The 26,225-nt window shown below is 37.9% G+C and overlaps 1 protein-coding gene across 6 annotated transcripts in view; it reads right to left on the bottom strand.

Annotated features, from left to right (window-relative positions):
* Positions 1-4,911: 4,911 nt before the first annotated feature.
* The window catches only part of TRIM24 (tripartite motif containing 24), a 93,604-nt gene continuing 72,290 nt past the window's right edge, over positions 4,912-26,225 (bottom strand). Inside the window, exons 8-20 of one of the 6 annotated variants that reach the window (XM_066262383.1) lie at positions 25,441-25,558; positions 23,773-23,844; positions 22,064-22,332; positions 17,248-17,418; positions 15,944-16,117; positions 14,587-14,722; positions 13,047-13,119; positions 11,800-11,968; positions 10,325-10,653; positions 9,404-9,536; positions 8,311-8,385; positions 6,704-6,853; positions 4,912-5,987 (exon numbers count right to left, since the gene is read on the bottom strand). In XM_066262383.1, coding sequence (XP_066118480.1) covers positions 5,778-5,987; positions 6,704-6,853; positions 8,311-8,385; positions 9,404-9,536; positions 10,325-10,653; positions 11,800-11,968; positions 13,047-13,119; positions 14,587-14,722; positions 15,944-16,117; positions 17,248-17,418; positions 22,064-22,332; positions 23,773-23,844; positions 25,441-25,558 — 2,079 coding nt within the window. In that variant the 3' untranslated portion in view covers positions 4,912-5,777. Of the gene's footprint in view, positions 5,988-6,703; positions 6,854-8,310; positions 8,386-9,403; positions 9,537-10,324; positions 10,654-11,799; positions 11,969-13,046; positions 13,120-14,586; positions 14,723-15,943; positions 16,118-17,247; positions 17,422-22,063; positions 22,333-23,772; positions 23,845-25,440; positions 25,559-26,225 lie in introns of all 6 variants that reach the window. The other 5 variants (XM_066262385.1, XM_066262386.1, XM_066262382.1 and 2 more) reach the window with 5 other exon arrangements.

Genomic DNA, 26,225 nt, shown 5'->3' with positions numbered 1-26,225 from the left:
TCATGGAGGCGTAAAGTACACTATAAGAAATATAGGCCCTAGCCGGTTGGCTCAGTGGTAGAGCGTCGGCCTGGCGTGCAGAGGTCCCGGGTTCGATTCCTGGCCAGGACACACAGGAGAAGCGCCCATCTGCTTCTCCACCCCCTCCTTCCTCTCTGTCTCTCTCTTCCCCTCCCGCAGCCGAGGCTCCATTGGAGCAAAGATGGCCTGGGCGCTGGGGATGGCTCCTTGACCTCTGCTCCAGGCGCTAGAGTGGCTCTGGTTGCGACAGAGCGACACCCCAGAGGGGCAGAGCATCGCCCCCTGGTGGGCAGAGCGTCGCCCCCTGGTGGGCATGCGGGAGTCTGTCTGACTGTCTCTCCCCGTTTCCAGCTTCAGAAAAATATAAAAAACAAACAAACAAACAAAAAAAAGAAATATGGCCAATAATATCAACTATGTACAGTGTCAGATGGGTACTAAACTTATTTGGGGGGATCACTCTAAGGTATATAAATGTCCTGTCACTATGTTGTACACCTGAAATTAATATATGTCCACTGTAAAAGTAATTTTTAAAATTCCAGAGCTGACATTAGCAACAATTTATAATCAAAACCAAAGTCTAGCAATGATTGAAAACCACAGTCAACCAACGACAAACCTGATGCTCAAGCACCTCCCCCAAGTTCAGCACCTCTCAGTAGCTGTGGGGTATCCGGGCCCACGGAACTCTGCCATGCTGCCTAGCACCCAGGCTTCCTGGAAGACACTAAATCAATGTACAGAGAACTCTAATCATGTAATTTAATTGAACACTAAATTGAGAAATCTTTGATAAATGTGTGTTTTGCTTACATTTTTACTAGTAGTCATTAGTAAAGATGAATGTCAACAAATTTCATATCACTTACCTGTCAGATTGTTTTGGGGTTGGTTTCACAGTCTATGAAAAAAAACGAAGACAATACTCGTTCAAGTACTGGATACAGTAATGTAACTGGAATGTCTGTGTAAGCATTTTACATAATACGATAGAGGCTGAATTTGTCTGAATCAAATAATTCTACATATAAAGGGAAACTTCTGTAACTCTCTTTAAAGCCTAGTCTATAGTGGCAAAAATTCCTCCTGTACTATGAATGCCAAAACCTTTATTCTGGAGTTTTTGTATGTTGATCGTGCATAACACATACCATCACTAGTAAATCCCTAGTACAATCAGATTAGAGCACCAGCATTGTCCAGTGTGGCACCTGCTGGTCCACGGAGCTGTCATTCCTGTTGTAGAACCACTCCTCCTGTCCTTTTAAGAACACTTATGTTCTTTGGGGCCATGCCACTTCTCAGGTCAGTGCACGGACATTCCAAGTGTGAAAAGTGCTGACCTGGTGGAGCCATGTATTTTATCCCCTCCCCTAAAACAATCAATCTGGGCTTCAGTCATTTGCAAAGGAAAGATTGCTGACAGAACTCTCTGGCTTACTTGGGTTAAAGGCATTAGAGAGAACAAGGGCAAAGGGACCCCACAAGCGTAGGGGCTACTCGGCAGGCGTGGCAAGCCCAGTGACTGAGAGTAACCCCACAGGAAGGTCTGATCACAGATTCCTAACTGGGTGGGCTATGGCAGGCAGTCACACCCCAGGCCTAAAGCTCGCTTAGCAAAGGTCAGCCTTGACCTTAAGTGCGCCAGTCCATTGCTCTCATGCAGCTAGGATAACACACCTTTGAAATGTCACAGTAATTTTCTTTTCCAGACACCTCGAAGGTACAGCTGCCCCTCTGGAGACCACCTGCCGCTTCGTGCAACCTTGTCCCACACACCATCTCTCCGTGCTGTAGCTGTTCATTATTAACTCTCCTGCACTCACCAATGTGAAAGGAAGCTCCTCTCTCTTCATTTTCATTTTTACCCAATCCTAGGCATTTCCATGTTTTTGCTCTCTCCTGTCCCTTGAGTCTACCACCAGTAGACTTCTCCTTTGTCTCTGAATGTATAGAATGAGCTGCAAAACTGCCATTCTCTGGGGTATTTTCTCAATCTGTTGAGATCTTGCTTTAGAGCATGTCTTCAAATCTTGACTCAAACTCTTAAACAGCTTTGGACATTCTTTCATTGACAACTTTAAAACAGCCTTTCTTCTAGACCACATTTGAAAATGTTGAGAAAGATAAAATTTTGCTAAATGTTTAACTTGTAACTTCTAAGGAAGGATTTTTTAGGACTCAAATTAGGACTTAATCTATTTATAAACTCATTTAAGAATCAACTAGAAAGCTGTTCCCATCCGTAACAGAGTAATATCTATTAAATATCCAACAGTGAGTTTTAAACAGTTGTTTCTGAAAATCAAAACTTTTAACCTTTCAGGCAGAATTAACATAGGTAAGTGACTTATAAAGGCCCCGCTCTTTGTATAATACTCTTTCATTCTACTGTCGGAGTTTGGGTTCTCTTTCGGGGGCGGGGGAGTTTGGATAGGTGGGAATCAGCATTTAAGGTTATTTATCACTCCCTTCCTTCCTGTATGTGATGAAATACACCTGTTAGAATTTTTTTAGAGTTTCCTATTATTTATGGACGAGTAGCTTGTTCCTATATGTGTCAATTTTATATAGGAACACACAAAGATAGTTATGAAGGCAGACTCAAACCAGTTTAAGTTCTACTGAATGACATTACTTTTCCATTAAAAATTCCTTCTTTTTTTTTTTTTTTTTTTACAGAGGCAGAGATAGACAGGGACAGACAGACAGGAACGGAGAGAGATGAGAAGCATCAATCATCAGTTTCTCGTTGAGCATTGCGACTTCTTAGTTGTTCATTGATTGCTTTCTCACATGTGCCTTGACCGAGGGCCTTCAGCAGACCGAGTAACCCCCTGCTGGAGCCAGCGACCTTGGGTCCAAGCTGGTGAGCTCTTTGCTCAAGCCAGATGAGCCCGCGCTCAAGCTGGCGACCTCGGGGTCTCGAACCTGGGTCCTTCCGCATCCCAGTCCGATGCTCTATCCACTGCGCCACCACCTGGTCAGGCTAAAAATTCCTTCTTGTGGTAAAATATTCACAGTAAAAATCCACCAAAGCTAATTTTTATTAAAATCAAAGCACCAGTTGGCCCCCTAAAGTTAAACAAAGACTATCTTCTCAGATGTCCTTCACAATAAGCAAAACCTTCATGAAGATAGAAATCTATGATCTGATAGGCTAGTATTATTCTCACTCAGGAACATGAGCCATCAGCATGTGAAATTATGACTTAGTAAATTTACACCCAAAATGAAGGGGCAGTATGTTTGTAAAAAGACATCAACTATTAATTTACATGAGGTTATAAAATCCTTTAAAAAATATGTACATGATTATTTAAAAGGAGGTGCTCTATTTCAATAAGAAATTAGATAGCTGAACTCATGGTCATGTCCATAATTTTAATGGCTAATCAGATCACTTGATTTCTCTCATTCATAGTTAACACAGAAAAACAGAAAACGAGTACATCTTCAGTTTAAACCTAGAAACATTTTGTTCACATGAAGCAACTTATTTTTGGGATTCACATTATTTGTGGATCAGGGCTCAGCAAAAGAGGAGTTTCTCCTTTCATGGTCTAATCAGTCTCGCCATGAAACCCAAATTTAAAAGCTTAAGCACTATAACATCATAGGACTTTGAAATGCAAATCCATAAATACAGCAATGGTCTGTGTACTCACCTTTTTGACTCTGGGGTGAAACTCTCTGAATATATTCCTGAGTTATGTCAGAACCACATTACTAATGCGGAGCCTCTTTAGTTTGGAAGAGAAGGTAAAACTACCAAGAGGGACATTTTCCTTGTAGCACTTTCCAATTTCCTACCCATCCATTCAGAAAAGATAAGCAGGGCCTGTTAATGCAAAGGACAAAATGATTGCATTGCCGGTTGCTGATATACAAATAAGTTTGAATTTAATATGGTATATCTCAGCCCATTTATAATTCTGCCATGACCATATAAGTCACTGACTGTGTACTCAGGTTTCCTAACTGCTGGAAAGATCAGATGTTTGGCCTTTGATGAGTTGGAATTGAATCAATCCTAGCTCCCATGTGCTCTGCTCATTCATAAACTTTGGCTAAAGGTACGATCACAGGGTCTTGCAGCTATGACGCCAGACTCTTGGTTCCAAATTCAGAGGGAAATCTAGAGTTTCTTTTTATCAGAAATAAACACTGGAGTGTTTTAACTTTAGGTCAAGATTGCTTGAATTGCACTAAACTTTTGGGAGGATGCTCTCTAAATGAGCATGGGATCTATATAGTTAGGATCATCTTATAGCTGTTTTTAGAATTTAAGGACTAAACTGTGTTCCATCTGAACATATAAATGCTTGTTAATAAGGTCACAGGACTTTAATCTTAAAAGCTGTTACTGAAAAATACTTTTAACTACTGTTTCAAAAGATTAATATGTCACTGAACATATCAATACAAGTTCTGGGTATGTCAGAAATTCTGAGTTGGATTGGATGCCTTTAGAAAATTATATATACTTTCTCTTTAGTGCTTCTTTCCTTTGTGATCCTTCTCAAAATATATCTGTATTGCCCTGTTTTAATTCAGGAGACAAATACGGAAAACAAAACTGTTGGTTTCCTTCTCCAATGCTGTACAAGAAATAAATGAATGTCAGTTAAACTAGCTAAGTCTGCCCATTAACAACAGGCTTGTTCTCAGAAGATGTCTTTTGTATCTCTATCAGAAGAATAAAAATGAGATTCAGAATTAAGATCAAAGATTTGATTTGAGGGTCTGACTTTTTAAAATAGGAAATAGATGCTTCAGAGAAAATTAAATGTTCACTGTTAATTCCCTCCAACTGTCTGCTCCCCAATTCCACAATACATTTTCATTTCAAATTATAAAAAGACAGATGAAAACCACAAAAACTAGTCCCTTTCAGAGGAACTTACATTTAATGCCCAATAGGGTATATATTTTTAAAAATCCTCACATCAAATACGGCACACAGCTGTATTTCGTATTTTGGGTGTCCCACTAAAAGCCATACTGCAAACAATGCATCCTGTTATAAAAGGATCACCCACACGGTTAAAACAAACGATAAAACCACACACAGACTTACAGCAAAACCAAATGTGGCCACTTCCTCAGTGGAAGAAGTTTGATTAGGAAATGTATGAAAAATGGCCTTGAACTCTGCTATACCAAATACGTTTATAGACAAGAAAAAAAAGTCAAACATTTGTTTTCCTGCTTTTTGTTTAATACAGTTGCCATCTTACGCGATATACTATTAGGTGCCTTCTTAATGGTATCTAATCTACTTTCTCGTTGCACCAGTCGGCATCCTAGGATAGAACTCTTGTTACCATCCATGTTCATTAATTATGGCCCAAATGTTCTTCACTATTTACTGTTTGTAAGGACAGTACAACACCCAACTCATTGTTGGGCCATAATAAATGAGTAGTGGATTTTCTAAAAATGGATTAATGTGTACATCCAAACCACATTAAATTTTCAACAAATTTTCATACAAAGTCTATCTCTTTTCTATAGTAACTATCATTCCAAATTACAGTTCTGAAACCAGAAAGTGGAAACAATGTCTTTTTATTTTGTTGTTGATGCTTCTTTCTTTCTTCCTTTGTCTTTTTCTTACTTAATAAGAGGGTTAAAAGAAATGGGTTATTAATAAAATCAAAGTCTAGTAAACATCAAAAATTTATAGCTCAGAGTGGTCACAAACTCTTCCTGGTAGGGTGTTAAAAGCCGGCACATGCCGACGGCGCTGCTCATTTAAGCAATTGGCGCTCCTCTATGCTTTTGAGGCGCTTCTTCCGGGGCTGTACAAAGTCATCGTCCGAGTCATCACTACATTTATTATCTTCCGATTCATTCCTGAATTCAAGTTTAGGAAACCTTTTCTCTGGATAAAGGTTCTTTAGAAGTTCTTCAAAATAGCTTTCAAGTTTTATACCAGCATTGGCTACTTCTGAATCAGGCTGTAAGATAAAAATAAAAATATGAATCAAAACACAAAGGCCAACATTTTAGACAATAAATAGTAAATTTCTCACATGTTTGTTCCCTTTTAATTTGAGATTAGGAGTAACAGCGGATTGTTTTGGGAAAATGTTTATGCAATGTCATTGACAGAAATAATAGTCTGGGGCTAAACAAAGTATAGAGAAGGGGAGACAAAGGTAACTAAAAGGCTTGAGCTCATCTGGATTACTCTAGAAGGGTGTAACAGTGGTAGGACTGGAATACCAAAGAGAGACAAAAAAGATGCCAGAATCTGTATTATTATAACAGGTATTTTTGGAACGAATGAAACGTGGAACACTGCAATGAGTAACCAATATGTAGAACAAACCATGAACAAAAGACTCAAGTCTGACAGAAACTCAGATAAACTGACCAATGAGAAAAATTAAAAATAAGAGCTACTTAGACCACATCCTTAATTATTTCAAGATCAACATCAAAAAGACTAAAGTATGGAAGTGCTGTATTCTAAGAAATAAAAATGGGAATGACAAAAAATGCTTCTAGGTTAGATACAGTTATTTTCTAAATTGTTTCCAAGTTGTCAGCTATCATTCCAACAGATTTGAACTTTAGGATAAAGTCAAGCTAGCATAAATAATAATTTGTTAATAAGGTATGGGTGACTATTACTTTCAATATTGCTGTTCATCTCCCCTCCCCACCTCACCTCATTGAATTCAGCACAGTTTTGAAAGATCAATCTAAAATCAGCTACAAAATCTTCAGGTTTTGTATACATGAAATAATCTTCTTGTAGTCTTTTCTTGATAGTTGACAAGTCCATTGGATTTTTAATTATTTTGTAATAATCAGGCACCTTTCAAAATAAATGAGATACTATAATACAAATAACTAAATTCCACCTGGTCCTAAATAAATTCTACAAGTGGTAGCATAAGAGTCAGATTGCACTATTTTGTCATTATTGGGAAACCCAAGCAGCAACATTCACATTTTTCTCTCCTAAACTCTCTCTATAATCCTTTTTCACTATTAAACAAAAACCAATTACTAGAAAAAGTATTATTCTTAATAGAATTTGACATGTTTTTGCTGCACAGTTACTGCAAATCAGGTTTGATCTCCAGCTTGCTACTCAGTTACTTACCTCATTAGACCTCCTCTATCAAGTAGGGATAGTCCTACCAACCTCAGTTTTTTGTAAACACTGAATGAGATGTTATATATTAAGAAAAAGGGAGCTTTTTTGTTGCTACTGTGTTAGTAATACCAAATGTAACTATAAGCCAAGATCATAAATAACACCAAGTTCTAGGTTAAATTTTAAGTGGATAAAGATTTCACTGGGGCCTGACCTGTGGTGGCACAGTGGATAAAGTGTCAACCTGGAAATGCTAAGGTTGCCGGTTCAAAACCCTGGGCTTGCCTGGTCAAGGCACATATGGGAGTTTGATGCTTTCTGCTCCTCCCCCCTTCTCTCTCTCTCTCTCTCTCTCTCCCTTCTCTATAATGAATAAATAAAATCTTTATTAAAAAAAAAAAAAAAAGATTTCACTGGTTGAAACCCTCTTTTCTTGCCCTGTCTCTTTGGGGCACAAAAGGTCATTCCCCTGAAAGTATTTATTTCCTTTTCTGACCTCAACTTCTCAAATCCTGTTCTTAAGAGAAAAGTTCATTGTTTATCAGCTGAATATATTTAATAAGCTAGTTTCCTTTGACAGTCTTCAATTAAAATTTTAAAATTTATCGAACTTTAGAACTTTTAAAGGAATTTTGGACATCAGAGAAAAAAATGTATTTTGAGTAGTACTTTTAGACTCTAAAATTATGCATTTAAGTCTTATCAAACTTTCACTATAAACCTTTTAAAAGCCAATGGGTAACACACATGCACACGCACCTTCCTCTATGATTTAAGTCTACCTAATATTTGAAGTCTGGACACATAAATCAAAATGTGTACAGAGTATTTTGGGGTCTTAATCTCAAATGGAAAGTTTTTTCCCAAACAGTTTAGGAGACATGTCTAAATCTCCTGGGAAAGAGACAACTGACAGACATTACAGAAACTAGTAGGTAAAATACATGAGATGAGAACAATATATGAAAAATGAGCAGAAGTTTTGGTCCAGTTTATAAACATTAAAATATATTTAAGATCAAAGCTTTCCATATGCATGAATAAGCTTTAAGACTACATTGATCTAAGAAACTAACTACTGAAAAATGGTACAGAAACTAGATCCTCATAAATCAAGTTTCAGAAAAATCATTCCAGTGTGTAAAAATGCACAAAATGACATTAATACTTACAGTTAGAGGAACTGGGTCTTGAAAAGCCAGGCTCATTTCATGGCAATAAAGAAATAATAGCAGACGTTCACACTTCTAAGCAAAAAATAAAAAATAAAGTCACAGCTTATTTATTACAATGTCATGGGTCTCAAAGTACCAGAAAAGAGATTAAAACCAGTTGAATACAAGAAAAGTAGTAATACTTGGAGTTTTGATCTCCTTCCCAATCACTTACTGAACTGTACTGTTTAACAGTATGGGGTTTATGTGATATATAAAGGCAGTCATGTAATTATAGGAACAGAAGTAGTATCATAGACACCCATTTGAAGCTCTTTAAAAATAATTTCCCCTTCTCTCTCCAATGTGTGTATAGAATTATTAGCAGCCAATAAAGGAAGAACTCCAAGGTGGAGCCCTTCTCTGGTGTGTCCAGCCCTAAGGCTCCTGTCTGGGGGCAGGGTGCGATCCTGCACCCTGCCACCTCCCTGCTTATGGGCTTCCCGCAGTGAACACCGGAGCACCGCAGAGCGAGTCTGGTCTCTTCTCGCATGACAACTTTCATACTCGTTGTCCTCCTTAATCACTGAGCACAGAGGCTTCTACAGTAATACAGAAGTGTTGATTTAGTAGGTTTAAATGTTAATTACAGTTCATATTTTAGCTGGCTTTGAGGTATAAACCTAGTACCACTGGGTGAAAGACTGGAATTATTGCCAGGTAAAGTAAATAGAAAACCCGTTTATTAACAATTTCTGGAGAAGAAAACCTGTCTGACATAGAAATAAAAAACAAATTTACTAAAGGTAGACCAAATTTAAGAGCACTGGCCACATCAAGGATACACGCCTTCTACCTTGTTCAAGGACAGCACTTTAAACTTCTACAACATGTCTATGTAGCACTGTGGTGTATTTTTAACTAAAAATGTTATAGTCTGCCTTTAAATATATTAGTTAAGATTCCTATACTTTTGTGGAAATAAAGAAGAGTTGATAGAAAACTTGGTTGAATATATACTTCTTTGATGAAAACCAACTCTACATTACATAATGGATCTTACAATAGAAACATTGATGAACATTTAGATTGGAAATGCTCAGAAACTTACCCTTTTATCTATTGGTGTTAATTTACCAAGGCCTTCAGTTTTCTTTTTTTCTGAGTTGTGACTGGGAGCATCACAATCATATTCAACTTCTGGTTTAGATAAGTCTCGGCAGAAAGTGCAGATCCACTCTCCACTGTTGGGGGATAAAGGGTTTGAGTTCCTAATGCATTGTTTCTCTCTTCACCATATCCCTTTCCCACCTCCTCCATGCATGATACAGAATTATTTATTTGGCATGAATTTGATCAGTGAGCATTCACCGTATGTCTACTATGTACACAGCACCATGCCGAGAGCTGAACAGTAGAGGCAATGGGGGCCTAAGTGGGAAATGTAAGTCTAGCCAAGATGGTAAGAAATACATATACAAAACAAGACTTAAACAGACATGTTACGCTCATCTATGGCTGATGCAATGCATCACTGGTATTTACCCCACGATTCAAGAAAAAGAAATGTTCTTGGCACTATTTTGCAACTGTTTGCAATGAAATTTTAAATAGTATAGCTTTTGAAGAACTGAGAGATTAGCTCAATATTTCTTCTTCATCTTCATCATCATCAACATCATCTCAAAGGGACTGTGAGAATTTACTTGAGATATTTGTAAATGTCAATGCCTTCCCAGTCAGATGCAACAGTAGCAGCTGAGCATAAGGGCCATTGTTCTTTATGGCAACCCCTTGTAAAATTGAAGTTTGTTTTTTCTCTTTCATAACAGACCAGGTTTCTGAGAGAAGCACAAGGAATTAGAGGCAGGGTATGGGAAGGAAACCCTACATTATAGGTTTTGGGGTACACACATGTGCCAAGTGGACCTTTAAATTTTTACCAAGGTTTTGTTACAGTAACTGTCAACATTTCTTGCTTTTATTGTTTATAGTGAAAGAATGTGGGGAGGGGAAGTAAGTGTGATCTTACCTTGGAAAATTGGCCAGAGTGGGCACATGGCAAGAAAGATGGAACACTTTGGGACACTTCTCACAGCATAGGAGTTCCCCTCCGTTCTGACAGACTGCACACCAGTCCTCATTGGGGTCCTCCTCTTTCCTCGTCTCTCCAACATGGAGGGGTGACTTCTGGGAGGCGTCTGGCCACTCAGGCTTCCCATTGGAGGAGCTATCCTGCTGCAGTCCGGGCTGGTCTCCTGTGCTATCAGGGGCATCTGATCTTAGCACAGACTCCTCAGACGCAGAGCTCTGACTGCTGTTTAAGAGCAGGGAGGTGAGGATGCTCCTTGGATAGTTGGTCTGCAATGGAAGGAAGTAAGAGCACGTATTTCTTAAAGCTGGTATTCTTTATTAGCACTACTGCAATTTAGACCAAAGACTGCTCTCTCGTGGGCACCCGGTCACTTCAAAGGACTATGTAAATATGCAAGACAACAGAATATATTTACTGCGAACTGCTGAGTCTCTAATGGTAAAGAAGACATGACCTCTATGGAAAGACTCCAACAGAATAGAATACCAGAAGTACAGGGGTGTGAATAAGAGAGGAAAATCCTTTGAATTTGCTGATGGTTACAGAAATGGGAGAATAGGTGGATACTATAGAAGCCAACCATATGAACTGTAAGTACATCTTATTGGTCCTGTTAATTCAAAGTATACATAGACACAGAACATTCCTAGTGTAGATTTTTAAGAAATCATTCATAGAGCCACCAGTAACTTTAAGATGAGTCAAAATTTCATGTTGGAGCCTGGGATGGTGAAAATTTAAAATCACTAAGTCATCCTCACCATCTCCAACAGTGTTATAAAATGCTTCTCAACGCTCTCAAAACCTTTTTCTGCCCTATAGACATTCCTGTGGAGTCTTCTGTCCCCCTATGGGTACAGAGGAGCTGCTGTACTGGGGACTACTCTTCTCTTTGCCTCTTTTCTGTGTCAGATCCCATCTTTGGGCTCTTAAGTCTTCCTCGTTCTTGGTTTATTCTATTTTTGGTGAATCCTATTTTCAAATATCTTCCTGAGCACGAGTACAGGGAAATTAAACTTTTTGTGATCTTGCATATATGTCTAAAAATGTTTAATCTGTACGCACGATGAACAATCTTCTTGCTTATCGTTTGGAACTTGCAGGCCCTTTCTGTTCAGGTGCTCATGCCTTTTAGCTACATGAAGTTTCCTGATATTATTTCTTTAGCAGTTATCATACATGTGTTGTACTCTGTTCTCTCTTTCAAATGCCCAACATCCTTATTTGAGACTATTTTTTCAAATTCTTCTCCCTGCTTTCCATCTTTTTGTTTTAATTTACTATTTTTAAACTGTAAGTTGACTACTTTCCTGCTTTGAAAAAAAATTTTTAAACCTTCTGTGAACTGTATAAAAGTTTTTCTCACCCTATCCCCTGAATAGGGATAGCATTGCAATCATTGACATAATTACATTTTGAGGCCTAGATTCTTCATCTGATTCTTGTTTCACTATAACAACAGGAAAATCATAATTTTCAGGTGGCCCACTGTTTTCTTGTTTTATTCGGATTGGCTCCAACATGACCACTGGGACTTTGTGTGTCGAATCTGCTCCTGCTGGTTTGCTGGAAGAGCCAGAGCTGTAAGTAAAAGAGAGAAAGAACAAAATTAAAAAATACCTAAGAATGCTACCTTACGTATCTCAAAATAAAGTATAATAGCTTTCAGAATAATGCCAAATCTTCACAGCAATGGTAAGTGTTACATCAGTAATTAATAATATGTGACTTAAATGCAACTGCTATATACAAGTTTCACTTATGTGTTAAAAATGTTCTTTATTGTCAACTTCTCTAAATAGTTATACTGTACACCTGAAAAGACGTTTAAATAAATTTAATATATGAATTAAAGGAAAACTGACTTCGATATACAGAGGCTCTAAAATTGGGAAGCCGGACTTAGCCTCTTAGAACTCGCATCTTTTTTAGGCTTTCCCATTGCCCTCTCTAGTCAGTGACAAAGAGAACTCTAGGCTCACATTAATGATGTACTGTCACAAAATGTGAAGACAATTAACCAGAGACATAATTTATTGATGTCCTGCTATTTAAAAAAAAGTAGTGAGACAAAAAACTTGTACAGACAGCTGCTATGTTCTGATGGGACCAAACCCAACTTTCTCCCTTCAGAGAATGCTTCTTCCCTGTGATGGGAAAGTAAGACCCGGGCTCACTCTCTAGGAGAAATCTGCAGCATAATGAACAGACGACCAAAGCAATAAGTTAAAATAGAATTTCAACAAATGCAAATTTATTTTAAAGCAAAATCAATGTTTGGTCATTAGAAAATTCAGAGAATACTGAAATTAGCATAAAATTATTGTTTCTTTTCCCAAAGTTTGTATTTGTGTGTGTGCCCACTTAGTACAGTGTGTTATACCCGCCTACCCTCATTTTTCCCTTGCTATTGTGATAAAATCAAACGTCTTATTTTCAACATAAACACAAATATATTTGTATCTTTAAGGCTAAAATAATAACTTACCTAACCCATTAACTTATTAACTTTATATAAAAATTATTAAATTATTTTAACTTAAAAGTAAAAAATTTAAAAAGTGGCTCAAAGTGTGTTGACTACCAAAGCATGTTGAGCACTGGGACAAAAGAAAAATTAAAGATTTTCTATCGAGAGAATAAGGTTAAGTCAGCTCACCTTCCCCTACTCCCAACGCTGGAGGCACTAGGTGACCGTATTGGCGGGTGTACGCTAGTCATAGTAACAGGTCCTGCAGAGGAGGAAATCATACACATCATAAAAGGAATGAAAAATTATGTACTTAATTCCTCTTGAATGTGCTTACGTCACACTGCATTGCAACTGGAACACATAATGAAAGTATATAAAACGTAAGTAGTTGCTGAACTCCTAGCACAACCTGAGCCCCCTTAGACTAGCAGGGCTGTAGAAACTCAACACTATTGACGTTTTGGGCCAGATAATTCTTTGTTGTATGTGTGTGTGTTTGGGGGGGCTGTTTGTGCATTATAGGATGTTTAGCAGCATCCTTGGCCCTACCAGTTAATAGATATCAGTAGCATCTCTCCATACTTCCCCCTCAGGGGTATAATAATAAAAAATGTCTCCAAACATTGCCAAATGTCCCCTGTGTGAGAGTGACCAAAGTAGGCTCTTGTTGAGGACACTGGTGCCAGTGAAAACTACAGAAGACAATAAAAAGTGGTCAGGGATGATATAAAAGGAGTCTAAGAAGGAAAGCCACTGGAGACCACTTAACAGAAGACACTGAAACAAACACTCTACCAGGCGGTGCATGTAAAGTACTTTGTTCAGCGCCTGGCAAAGAGTCAGAAATGGGTATCAGTTAGCTTTGCCAACATTGCCAAAATGGTTTCCAGAAATGGTTTTGTCAGGTCACACTCCCAACCAGCTACATATCACAATACTTCACTTATCAATGAGAATTTTCATTTTTTAAAGCTTTGCTAATTCAATAGTTAGAAATTATATCGTTTCAATTTTTTAAATGACTACTAGTGTGACTGACCCAATTTTACTGGCTGTGGGTATTTCCTCTCTAGGGAATTATCTACTTATATCCTCAGTACTCTCATTTATTTGAATAAACTTGTTATATAATCAAATAGTCTCTGAACTATTTTGTCAATAATTTCCTTCCCATTTGAAGTTTGTCTATGTTTTTAATGAGATTTCCTTTTAAGCTGTGTAACTGCCTTATGTTTATGTGGCTGGTGAATGACTGAAGAAATTCTCCTCTTTCCTTATTTTGGTCTAAGGCCCCTGTTTAACCATAGTCTCGGGAGTCCTAGTAGATTGTTTATCTCTTGAAGGAAATGAGCAGGTAGGTTAAAAATCCTGAAACACAAACACCAAACAAACCACCAAAACAGTGATTATCACTGATAAATTCTGACCTTAGGCAAATTACATCCTAAAAGACACCACATCACAGCCAACTTATCAAAGATAAAGTATAATACTAATTTATTTCCTCCTGGGAGTATACAATGCCTATACTTTAAGTTATATTGACAGTGAAAAGGTACGGAGGTTTAACCTTTGATTTCCACTTTGAAAGTACTGTATATTAATTTTAAATAGTACCAAATACTCAGACCCTTTTAAATCATCCAACAAAAAAAGGAAGAGGGATTTTTTTTTTTTTATTACAAGCTAGAAAAACAGTCACAAAATCAAAAGAAGCCCACTTTACCTGCAAGGCCTGGCGATGGCACTGATGAATTGGGTGACTGAACAGTTCTGTTTGAGGGTGGTCTTGGCTGGCCATGATCTACACTAGTATCTTTCCTCACAATATTGTCCAGCATAATTGTACTTGAACAGTCAATCTTATATATATAAAAAAAATTGAAATTATTTCATGGTATCCACACCTTGCAAGTTAAAAAGCTACTTTAAATTTATAAGAGAACATTAAGTTTATTATCAAGTAATACTACATAAAATTTATCTGGGGTCTGATGCATATTTTCCCCACAATCATTAAAAAGCTTTTACTTTTTTTTTAATGTTTTATGTTAGTAAATATACCAAGGACACACTATTTCAGAAATCAGGTGCCAAGAGAAAGGAATATTATGTGTCATTCACACCCTTAAAATGTAAAGCAAATAGTTTTTTAATGCTTCATTTACTTACAAATAACAAAATATAGCCAAAATAATAATAAAAAAAAGAACCCTGGTGAGAAAAATAGCACAATTTCACATCTTTTGCAAATTCCTTTATCATCTTGCTTAATACCAGCCAACTGGATTCTTCTATCTCCTTTTGCACTAAATCTGTTTTGATGTGTGGTTTTGGTCAAGGATATGAAGAAAATCTTGCCTTACAGGGGAGGATCTAGTGGAGCCTCTGAAGGTGTAGAGACAGCTGTCCTTGGCCCACACTTTGAGAAGCAAGGCTTTGGTGTACACAAGATAGATGAAGCAAGTCCGTACACACACAGCACACTTCCAGAACACCAACGTCACCTAGTGCATTACGACCACATGGTAGGACAAAACTGACCCCTCACAGATTCCTGCTGTTATATTTCTAAAGGGGCTGAATAACTTCTAAAACAAACACACATAACCTATATCCAACAAAGCCATGCCTTTTACAAAATCCAAGTTCACATACAATTTTTTTTTTAAAGGCTGAATTGTTTAATTTTATTTATTTTTTTACAGAGACAGAGAGTGAGTCAGATGAGGATAGACAGGGGCAGACAGACAGGAATGGAGAGAGATGAGAAGCATCAATCATTAGTTTTTCATTGCGTGTTGCAACACCCTAGTTGTTCATTGATTGCTTTCTCATATGTGCCTAGACCATGGGCCTTCAGCAGACCGAGTAATCCCTTGCTGGAGCCAGCGACCTTGGGTTCAAGTTGGTGGGCTTTTTTACTCAAACCAGATGAGCCCACAGTCAAGCTGGCGACCTCGGGGTCTCGAACCTGGGTCCTCTGCATCCCAGTCTGACGCTCTATCCACTGCGTCATTGCCTGGTCAGGCTACATACAATTTTTGAAACAGATTCTTATTATAAATTTTCTGTTTACTTACATCTGGAAGAGAAGGGAGATTATAAGTCCCTCCCACTGGTGAACTCAAATCAATCATAGGTGAACCAAACGTCTTTCCATCGTATCCCGCGGCGCTGGTGATGGTGGGGCTGGACGGAGTGGAGGACGTGCTATTGGCCGTCGACGGTGGGGCCTGCCCACTGCTGATCTGCCACTACAGTGGAAAGAAATAGAGACCAAGACATCAAATGTCTGCCTAATCCCTGTTCCAGACACAAAACAAAGTAGAAGGCACATTCTATTTGAATTTAATTGTGATTTCAATGGAAAAGGGAGAGGGCACAGGTATATGTGACTTTCAATAACCCTGTCCAAAGATAAAAAGCACTGGTTTTTACCAGAAGATGGCAGTTAGTATACCCCAGATAACCACAGAACCAATCTTAGAAAGCTTACACATACTGAAAAAGAAATATAAGAACATGCACAGCAACCTCCAGATTAAAGATGGAAGGCTGAAAACATACATTTTCTTCTGTCCCTACCTGATATATCTGAAACTGACAGTTCAAAGGCCTTGGCCCTGGTTGGGTGGATCAGTGGATAGAGTATCATCACAGTGTGCAGAAGTCATAAGTTCAATCCCTGGTCAGGACACGTATGAAAAGCAACCAATGAGAGCACAGCTAAGTGAAACAATGAGTTGATGCTTCTCTCTTTCTCCCTCCACCCCTTAAATCAATGAAAATAATTTAAAAAGGCATTGACTCATAAAGACAAAGCAGAAGACAGAAACCACGTTTTGGAAGCTGGAAAGCAGATGGACAAATAGCAAATTACTTCATTTGATAAAGCTGGAACCTATGCTGGTGGTGGAGGAAACAGTAGCTCTTACCTGCCTGAGCAAACCAGCCAGGGTGCTCTTTTTTTTTTTTTTGTGGCAGACAGAGTCAGAGATAGGGACAGACAGACAGGAAGGGAGAGAGATGAGAAACATCAATTCTTTGTTGTGGTTCCTTAGTTGTCCATCAATTGATTTCTCATATGTGCCTTGACCGGAGGACTATAGCAGACCGAGTGACCCCTTGCTCAAGCCAGCAAACTTGGGCTCAAGCTGGTGAGCCTTGCTCAAAGCCGATTAGCTGCGCTCAAGCTGGTGACCTTGGGGTCGAACCTGGATCCTCTGTGTCCCAGTCTGAAGCTCTATCCACTGCGCCACCACCTGGTCAGACCAGGGTGCTCTTGCTGTTCATAATTGTTACTTTATCTATAAATCCAATGTCATCTCGAAGTAGAGAGAAGCAGAGTAAGCAACTGAGGAAAAGTGAATATATATATATATACCTGTTTAATGGCCTGTTGAGCCAAGAAAGCCATCTGCAGAGGGTTGGGCTTTACTGGCTGCCGTGGTATATTCTGGGTTGGTGGGTATCTCAGCTGTTGAGGATGAGGAGGAAGAACTGGTCCATTGGGTTTGGGGCTGTGATTTTGAAAATTTATCAAACGTGGAGGGGGCTGCTGAAAAAAAGAAGTTAAAGCAAGCCATTGACAATCATATCCTGAAAGAGAAATTAGAGAGAATTCTGTTTTATAACTTTTCCAGAAAGACTGCAACTGTACCACAGATAAATCATTTATTAATATTTACAACAAGAGTACAGGGAAAGGAGACAGCCTTCCGGAATGTGTAGAAGCAATTTAAAGAAAAGGAGTTTTAATAAAACTCCTCTTGGTCAAGGGGATTCCAATTGTAAGTAGGTTATACCAGGATTGGGCCTAAGGCACGTGGAGAAGTAGGGAAAACTTGTCTTTAGTAGTATCTTTCTAAGTCCCTGATGATTATCTTTTGCAAAGAATTATCTTCTTCAAACTTTGCAAATAATGTGGTGGTAAAATAATAATTGCTAATATTTATGTATTACATGCCAGGTACTGCTTTAAGTGTTTTATGTGTTAACTCATTTAATATTTACAACAATCCTGTGAGGTATGGAGAATTTAAGCAACTTGTCAAAGATTTACAAACATAGTATGGAACAGAGCTGAGATATGAATTCAAGAACTTGGGCTCCAAGGTCTGCACTTTTAACCAGTAAATCATTAATAATGAAAACAGTTGATATTACATAACATTTAAAAAGAAATGAGTTTTAGATCTTCCTGCAAAAAAGTATACGCCAGTCATGTGATCAGCATTTGACATGTGTTATCTCATTATTACCCTCCCTCATAGTGCAGATAAGGACACTAAAAATTAGAAAGCTGAAATAAACTTGAAAAAGCCACACAGCTTTTCTCTAAACCTAGTTAGCCGTAGCATTACCAGAATGCGTTCAGGTGTTTAGCTGGGGGTTAAGATACTGACTACAGCTTAGCAGATGAGTTTCCCCAAAAGAAAACAGATTTGAAAGGAAATGCTTCAAGGGTAACATGGGTTGATAACAGGATAGGGCAAGGGCTGGGAACGGAGGCTTGCTCTGCTCATAAAAGCTAGCCCTGGAAATTGAAACCAGTGTTCTAGAAAAAGGTAATCTTATATGTCAGTTTCATCTTGACTATCCAATTCTCTATCTCTATGGTTGGCAACTTAATGCAAATACTTACTTTCAGGCTATTTTAACTGTTTAAGAATTAACTATTAATTCCCACAGTCACGAGAAGACAATAAATGTGGAATTTATGAAGCTGAAGCAATACCTTAAACTTTGACACTGTGAGGGCAGATAGCTATAAAGCATATGCCCCTATCTTCGTTTTCTTCTCCAATTTCTGGAATACACTTTTCTTTCCTGGGTAATAAACAGTGCTCCTCTCTCTCTTTCAAGTTAGCACTGGTCACTCTCAGTTAACTTTCAAGAGTGGCTAGTAATTGTAACAGAACCAATGAAAAGTAGGTTTAAATACTGTTTCAATACCAAGGGAAATTTTGTGGGTAGATAATAGAAAAATAAAGAAAATGTCAAAACTTTACAGAAGTAAAAAACCTGAAGTGATACTACTGATGATTCTTCTACTAAAGTTTTGTGATTTGAAGGGTTTTATATCATAGAAACACAAACAGAAAATAGTTGGGGAATTATTGTGAAAAGCTTTCAAATTTATAATTTTTTAAAAGTGGAAAAGCACCCAAAATAATGCTTAAGGGAGAATCAAGGTGCTTGTAGAAGCTTCCTAGCCCGCTACCATGCCTGCACCCAGACCCATACTGGCTCCGTGGGAGGAGACACCTGAGGCCACAGTAACAGATTGTGTGAGAAACCCGTTAGGAATAGCTGCTGACCTCCAGCCTAGAAGGATGGGAGGTGATTTCACTGCCTTTCCTAAACTGCGAGAGTTGACTGAGTTAATTTCTAACAGCCCTGTGACAGAGAAAGCAAGCTGAACAAATAAGGTTAGGAACTAGTTGTGAGCATTAAAAAAAAGTCAATATACCAGATACAGAAGAAAAAAAAGGGAAACAGAGGAATAGAAATCTTAAGGAAATTGACATTATCATCATTATCCTCATCTTCATTCTAAGTACCTTCATTATCACAGATTTTGATTTTATTCTAGGTCAGTCATTCCCAACTATGTAAAACCATGAAGGATAACAGATGTCCTTCTAACATCCATCCATTGTTTGGGGAAATTAACATATACATGTAAATGAAAACATTTCCACAGCAGTAAACCTCAGGATCAAGAACCATGCTTAGGAATTATGTAAAAAATAACATACATGACAGTGCTAACAAACTTAGATCTGTCCACTGGAGTATAATAGAGTGCTGTTTATTGCTAAATAGAGAGGCACAATGTCCACTAAGTTTGTACCTCAATGTCATGTAGCTGTATTCAACCTATCACCCAACTTTTTTTTTAGTTTATTGGGGTGACACTGGTTAAATTTTACAAGTTTCAACCCAACTGTTTAACCATATAGAGTACATGGTTAATCTTCAGAGGAAGAAGAAACGGAGCTATCATGTAAGTGACTTTTAGAAGCAGTCCTTTAAATTTACCTGAACCCTATGAACAGATGCAGAGTATAATCTGAACATACCCACAAAGCCAGGGGCACACATGCACCTGCTTATAGACAGTCATTTCCCCACATATGTATGCAAATAAACTGCTAGAAAACCACGAATGTAGGTAGGCAGGGCAGCATAAAAATTTACAGAAGACTGTAACTTGGTAAGTGAAAAATGTATGAGTGAATGTTTGGCAGAGGGCAGCTTAAAATGAAAGATGAGAGTGTCAAAGAAGGTTCAGGACTCATTGAGAGTCCAGAGAAAAAGAACAAATGTATGAGGTAATGACCAAAAGATGCAAAAATTACTTTCTCAGTGAGAAAATGAGGTTGTATAATAGAGATTGTACATTATATATGTAGGTTATGTAGAAGTAAAACCTAGAGAGAAAAAATAAAATCTAAAGCAAACTTCTGAGATCAACAAGCCAAAGGCTCAAAGTTCACTTCTGTCTTGTCATTGTTTATATAAATAACTATTTATGGGGACATGGCCAAGTCACGTAGGATCTATTAACTGCCTCAGTCCCTCACTTCTTACTGAAAAGACACTTTATCCTTTTCAGGGTAATAAACTATTAAAGAAAAACCACTTTACCATCTTTGAGACACTTAAGATAAATATTAATCATGCAAATGCTGAGCACTAGGAACTCAACAAGTTATTATTGTCTCTCTCACTCCTCTTCCCCGTTCCCAACTTTACAGTCTTATCTATACTGTCACTGCCGTCTACAGAGCCAGGAACACAATTACTCCTCAGTCCCTACAGAGCAAAATTCTTTTCCCATGGAACACTCACCAAAGACATCTTACATTGCTGGTTACTTTAAAAAACCTGGGTTACAACAAAGTTTGAGAGGAATAATCAATTGGGTATACTAATATTCCCTTGGATCTGACATGCCTCTCTAATCAAATTGTTGGAAGCCATTAACCTCACATTGCCTCAGGCTTTCAAAGAAGCAATTTAACAGAATCAGGATCTACATATGCCCACAACTTTTACTCAAGCTTAAAGTAAGAGTCCTATGAAGACCATTTCTATGTTTTGTAAAATTGCTACAAAAATACTATTATGCCTTTTAACTGCTTTTTCATGAAGACCCACATTATACATTCCTCTTAGTGCTAGTAAATGTTTCTCCTCTAATTAACTGGTATGTTTCCTTTATAGGACATAGTATGGATATTTGAATGAATTAAACTTTATACTCCTTACTAAACCTTACTGAGCAGGTTGATTAAACTATTTAACAAAATATATAAATATTTTATCTTAAAAATCAGATTAAAAGCCAACTATTTCATAAATAGTGACAATAAGGATGGTTCATGGACTACTCACTCAGAAATAAAGTTTGAAAAGGTATATTTCTAATGAACCACATCTCTGCCCTTTTCTATTTCATTTCACCCTAGTTTCCAAGTTGCAATGTGGTTTTTTAAACATTGTACTACAGAGAAGATATACTTAATATGAGTATCGGTCATTCTAAATCACTAAGAAAGGAATTAGGAGTTATGCATATATAACTTTTCCCATTAATTACAGGCACGGACTATTTATATTTAGGAATGCAATAATTTATCCTGTTATAAGATTAAGACCATGAAGAGAAGATGAAAATCGATGTACCAGTTAAATAAACCATCGCTCAGAAATAAAGTTTGAAAAGGTATATTTCTAATGAACCATATATCTGCCCTTTTCTATTTCATTTCACCCTAGTTTCCAAGTTGCAATGTGGTTTTTTAAACATTGTACTACAGAGAAGATATACTTAATATGAGTATCGGTCATTCTAAATCACTAAGAAAGGAATTAGGAGTTACGCATACATAACTTTTCCCATTAATTACAGGCACGGACTATTTATATTTAGGAATGCAATAATTTATCCTGTTATAAGATTAAGACCATGAAGAGAAGATGAAAATTGATGTACCAGTTAAATAAACCATTAATTCTTTTTTTCAGAAGGGCTAAAATCTAGGAGTTAAATCAGGGATCCTCAATGCAATACATTTTTATAAATTCATATATTTAAATCATGGATGATGGTGTCTTGGTTATTTGAAGAGCCGCTGAACACAATTGTACTACAATGATCTAAGTTAGGACAGGCCTGCTTCCAAATTTACCTGATGAGAGATGGAAGGTTGCTGGATGGGCCCCTGCATTCTAGGGTTTGGTAAACCCACAGGTGCTGGCCTCCGTTGCACCTGTTGCCTCTGAGCCATTACCTGTTGCTGCATATGCTGGAGTCGTAATTGAGCTAGGCTGATCTGTGTTGGAAACTTGGATAACTGGTTTGAAGATAAGCCACCTTGTGGCTGCGAATTCTGTTCCATGACAGGACTCTGCTTAGGCATTTGTGGTTGACTCTCTTTATCTTCGATTACTAAAGAACCTAATTAAAGAGAAAAGGTTAAGTTCTAAAGTTTTTCTGGTAGGGAAATACCACATTTTGTAAGGTTGGTCTTGCTGAACTTCTGAATGCCACGGAGCTTTTCCACTTGGGTACCCTTTACACTCTTAAAAATAAAATGCCCCAAAGAGCTTCTGTTAATGGGGGTGCCAACCAAATTTACCATATTAGAAACTAAAAATGAGAATTAAAAAAAATTTTTTACTTACTAATCCATTTAAAACAATAACCCATAATAATGCACTTTTATGAAAAACATAACTTAAAACAGTGAGGCATAGGCACTGTTTTATATACAGTGTGTCCGTAAAGTCATGGTGCACTTTTGACCGGTCACAGGAAAGCAACAAAAGATGACAGAAATGTGAAATCTGCACCAAATAAAAGGAAAACCCTCCCAGTTTCTGTAGGATGATGTGGCAGCATGTGTGCCTGCGCAGATGATGATGTAACACCGTGTATACAGCGGAGCAGCCCATGGCCATGCCAGTCGAGATGTGGATGGTACAGAGGGAAGTTCAGTGTGTTCTGTGGCTTGCTAAATTCGAATCCGTGACCAAAGTGCAACGTGAATATCGGCGCGTTTATAACGAAGCGCCACCACATAGGAATAACATTACTCAGTGGGATAAGCAGTTGAAGGAAACTGGCAGTTTGGTGGAGAAACCCCATTCTGGTAGGCCATCAGTCAGTGACGAGTCTGTAGAGGCTAGACAGGATAGCTACCTAAGGAGCCCTAAAAAATCTGTGCGTGAGCCCACATCGAACTGCACTGAATAGGTATGAAACTGGGAGAATTTTCCTTTTATTTGGTGCAGATTTCACATTTCTATCTTTTGTTGCTTTCCTGTGACCAGTCAAAAGTGCACCATGACTTTACAGATACATTGTATTTAAAAATGTCTTTAAATGTCTGGCTTAACAGCTGAACTATCTGGTTTAACAGCTGAACTTTCATATCTGTTTCTGCATTATCTTTCATCATATATTGTTTAGATTGAAAAATAGGAAGAAAATCCAGCCATACATGAAGATGTAATTGGAAAGGGGAGGCCTCTCTGATTCCCTGAAGGAGCCTCAGACTATATTTAGAGAACTGCTACTGTACATTAAAACAAAACAAGCAAACCTGACACTGGTTCTAGAAACAATCCCACAAAGTACTTCTGATTCTTTAGTATCAATAACTTGTAATTTCTCAAGTTCCTTATACCTTCGCAGTGCATATGATTGTCAGTATTCCCACAGAGAACACTGAGTGGCTTCCAACTACACTTACAGATATAAAGGTGCCTCAAATAGGTCTGAGGCAAGCATAAGGCAAAGCTTAATTCTGCAACAGTAGAGATTCAATTAAACGTTCTAGATATACAAAGTATATGCATCCTTAAAAAATATGGTTATCATTCATTACATACTTACTGTGTGTTAGGCACAGTGACAGTGGTAGGTCTATGTATGTTCTTGTTAAATTCCTTTTAACAGACAAGGGATCTAAGGTTCAGAGAGATTGAATAACTTACCCAAATCACCAAAACATTAACTGAAGATTCATCTAGATCAGTATTTTCCCCTGGTACTATGAAAGATGTTTCTCAGAAGCCATGGATACACAAGTTTGGGAAACTTATCTACTTGGAAGATTTAAGATATAAATCTCATTGTAAATGACAATTTACGGAGCTATAAATAACAGCTCTGAGAAGTTTTATAGTAAAAGATATCATTTAACTAGATTATTATTAAAAGATAATTTTGAAGATAGAGATGCTGTTTTTATTTTGTTTTCTGCTGATGTAACTTACCTAAAACTATATCCATTTATGTGTGTAGTTACACATGTATTGTAAGTGACATGCTTATAAGTACATATATTTGTACAGCTATGACTACTTATATAAACTTTTTGATAGGTTCTCTGTATAGTTGAATGTGGGTTGGTAGGGTGGGATAGAGTTAGGAGATAGACACACGTTTTGTGTTAATTAAGGTGCCTCTCTTTGGTAATACAGGTGGGAGTTTGTGTGATCCCAGTTGCCTACTACATATCAATAAACATGGCTGCATGTACTTCTACATTGACCAGAAAGGCACCTTATCATTTCTTCTTTAAGGGACATGCTACCATCATTCTTTCTGTTCTTCCCTTGTATGGACGAGCTCTGTGTAAGCCTAGTTCTTCCTGTCCTCATGTGTTCTGAGAGTACTGGCTCTTTCTTGCCCTCTCTTCCTTTCCTACCCAGAGAGAGCAACCACTTTTGATGATTCTGCAATGAAGTTGATGAGCCCAATGCTGTCATCAAAGGGAATACTGGTAGTTGATGAAGAATGTGTAGGTTATTCTCAAATTTGTTTCTATAATTTCCCTATGAGATATTAAGAAAGGAGGCAAAAGTGAAGACTTTTCCTTCTGGCAAATAATATAACAAGAAAGCTAAAATAATAACTTCCTGCTGAACTGCCTGCAAAGATGGCTGGGCTCCTGCTGTTGCCAAGAGGACAGTCTTCCTTTGTGGTAGCTAAGTGGACTCAAATACCTAAACTTTGGGCAACTTTCTGAATGCATGTAACACTTCTACTTAGGAAATTTAAAAAAACATATTATTATTACATAAAAGGCAAAAGAAAAAAAACCAAGTAGTTTTCCTTAGCAAGATAAAGCAAATGAACCATTAGGTGTTTCGACTGACTGGGTCTAAAGAGTCAGCAAGCCGATAATAATAGAAGAAATACTGTTTTCTCAGAAAACATTCTAAGTATCAAAAATCCTGTATCAATGAGTCACAAGTCAAGAGTTTTATCAACCCATTCTGATAAAAAGTTCAAGCAAGATTCTATAAGAAACAGAACTCCTAATTCCAAGTCAAAAGAGGATGTTTTACACTGTCCCTTGCATTTCCATGTGTATATGTTGATGCACGTGTCATATATAGACACATATCAATAAAATACTAGCAAGATTCCATGTCTTTAAATCAAGTTAATAAAAATAGTTCGAGGGTAGAAGGAAATACGTTTTCAGTAACATATCATCATGATTGAGAGTTCCAGAATCAAGTGGCACTTGAGAAAATGTACACAATGACCTACCTAAATTGATAATGTTTTGAGCCCAGAAACTAGGATCACAGTGAAATTGGATGGTATTGTTGGTCACTGGGGAAGCATCACACCTTGCTCGAAGGAGGTGCCGTAACCGGTATGTAATCTAGGAGAAAGGAGACAATTAAGCATCTATATCTTTCTCTGGCAAATAACTCATTATACTCTCAGTAAAGACACACAAAAAATTGTCTCTCGCATATATGCCAACACAAAATAAATGATAAAATATAAATTATAAAAATAGACACATAACATTTTTCTTTCCAAAAAGTCAAAAATTTTGAGGTATAACTCAGTTGGCTAAGCTGTGAATATAAAACTAAAAAGCATCTTATAGTGATATGTTAAAGTCAGTTTAATTCATAAAACTTCACAGAAGCAACAAGTATTTATAAAATAAAAAATCTGGGCCCTGGCCGGTTGGCTCAGTGGTAGAGCATTGGCCTGGCGTGCAGAAGTCCCGGGTTCGATTCCTGGCCAGGGCACACAGGAGAAGCACCCATTTGCTTCTCCACCCCTCCCCCTCTTCTTCCTCTCTGTCTTTCTCTTCCCCTCCCGCAGCTGAGGCTCCATTGGAGCAAAGATGGCCCGGGTGCTGGGGAAGGCTCCTTGGCCTCTGCCTCAGGCGCTAGAGTGGCTCTGGTCGCAACAGAGCGACACCCCAGAGGGGCAGAGCATTGCCCCCTGGTGGGCATGCCAGGTGGATCCCAGTCGGGCGCATGCGGGAGTCTGTCTGACTGTCTCTCCCCGTTTCCAGCTTCAGAAAAAAA

This window comes from Saccopteryx bilineata, chromosome 2, assembly GCF_036850765.1.
Source record: "Saccopteryx bilineata isolate mSacBil1 chromosome 2, mSacBil1_pri_phased_curated, whole genome shotgun sequence".
In the NCBI taxonomy this organism is placed as follows: domain Eukaryota; kingdom Metazoa; phylum Chordata; class Mammalia; order Chiroptera; family Emballonuridae; genus Saccopteryx; species Saccopteryx bilineata.
The sequence above is the reverse complement of the archived record's forward strand: the minus strand, read 5'-3'. Positions and strand labels throughout refer to the sequence as shown.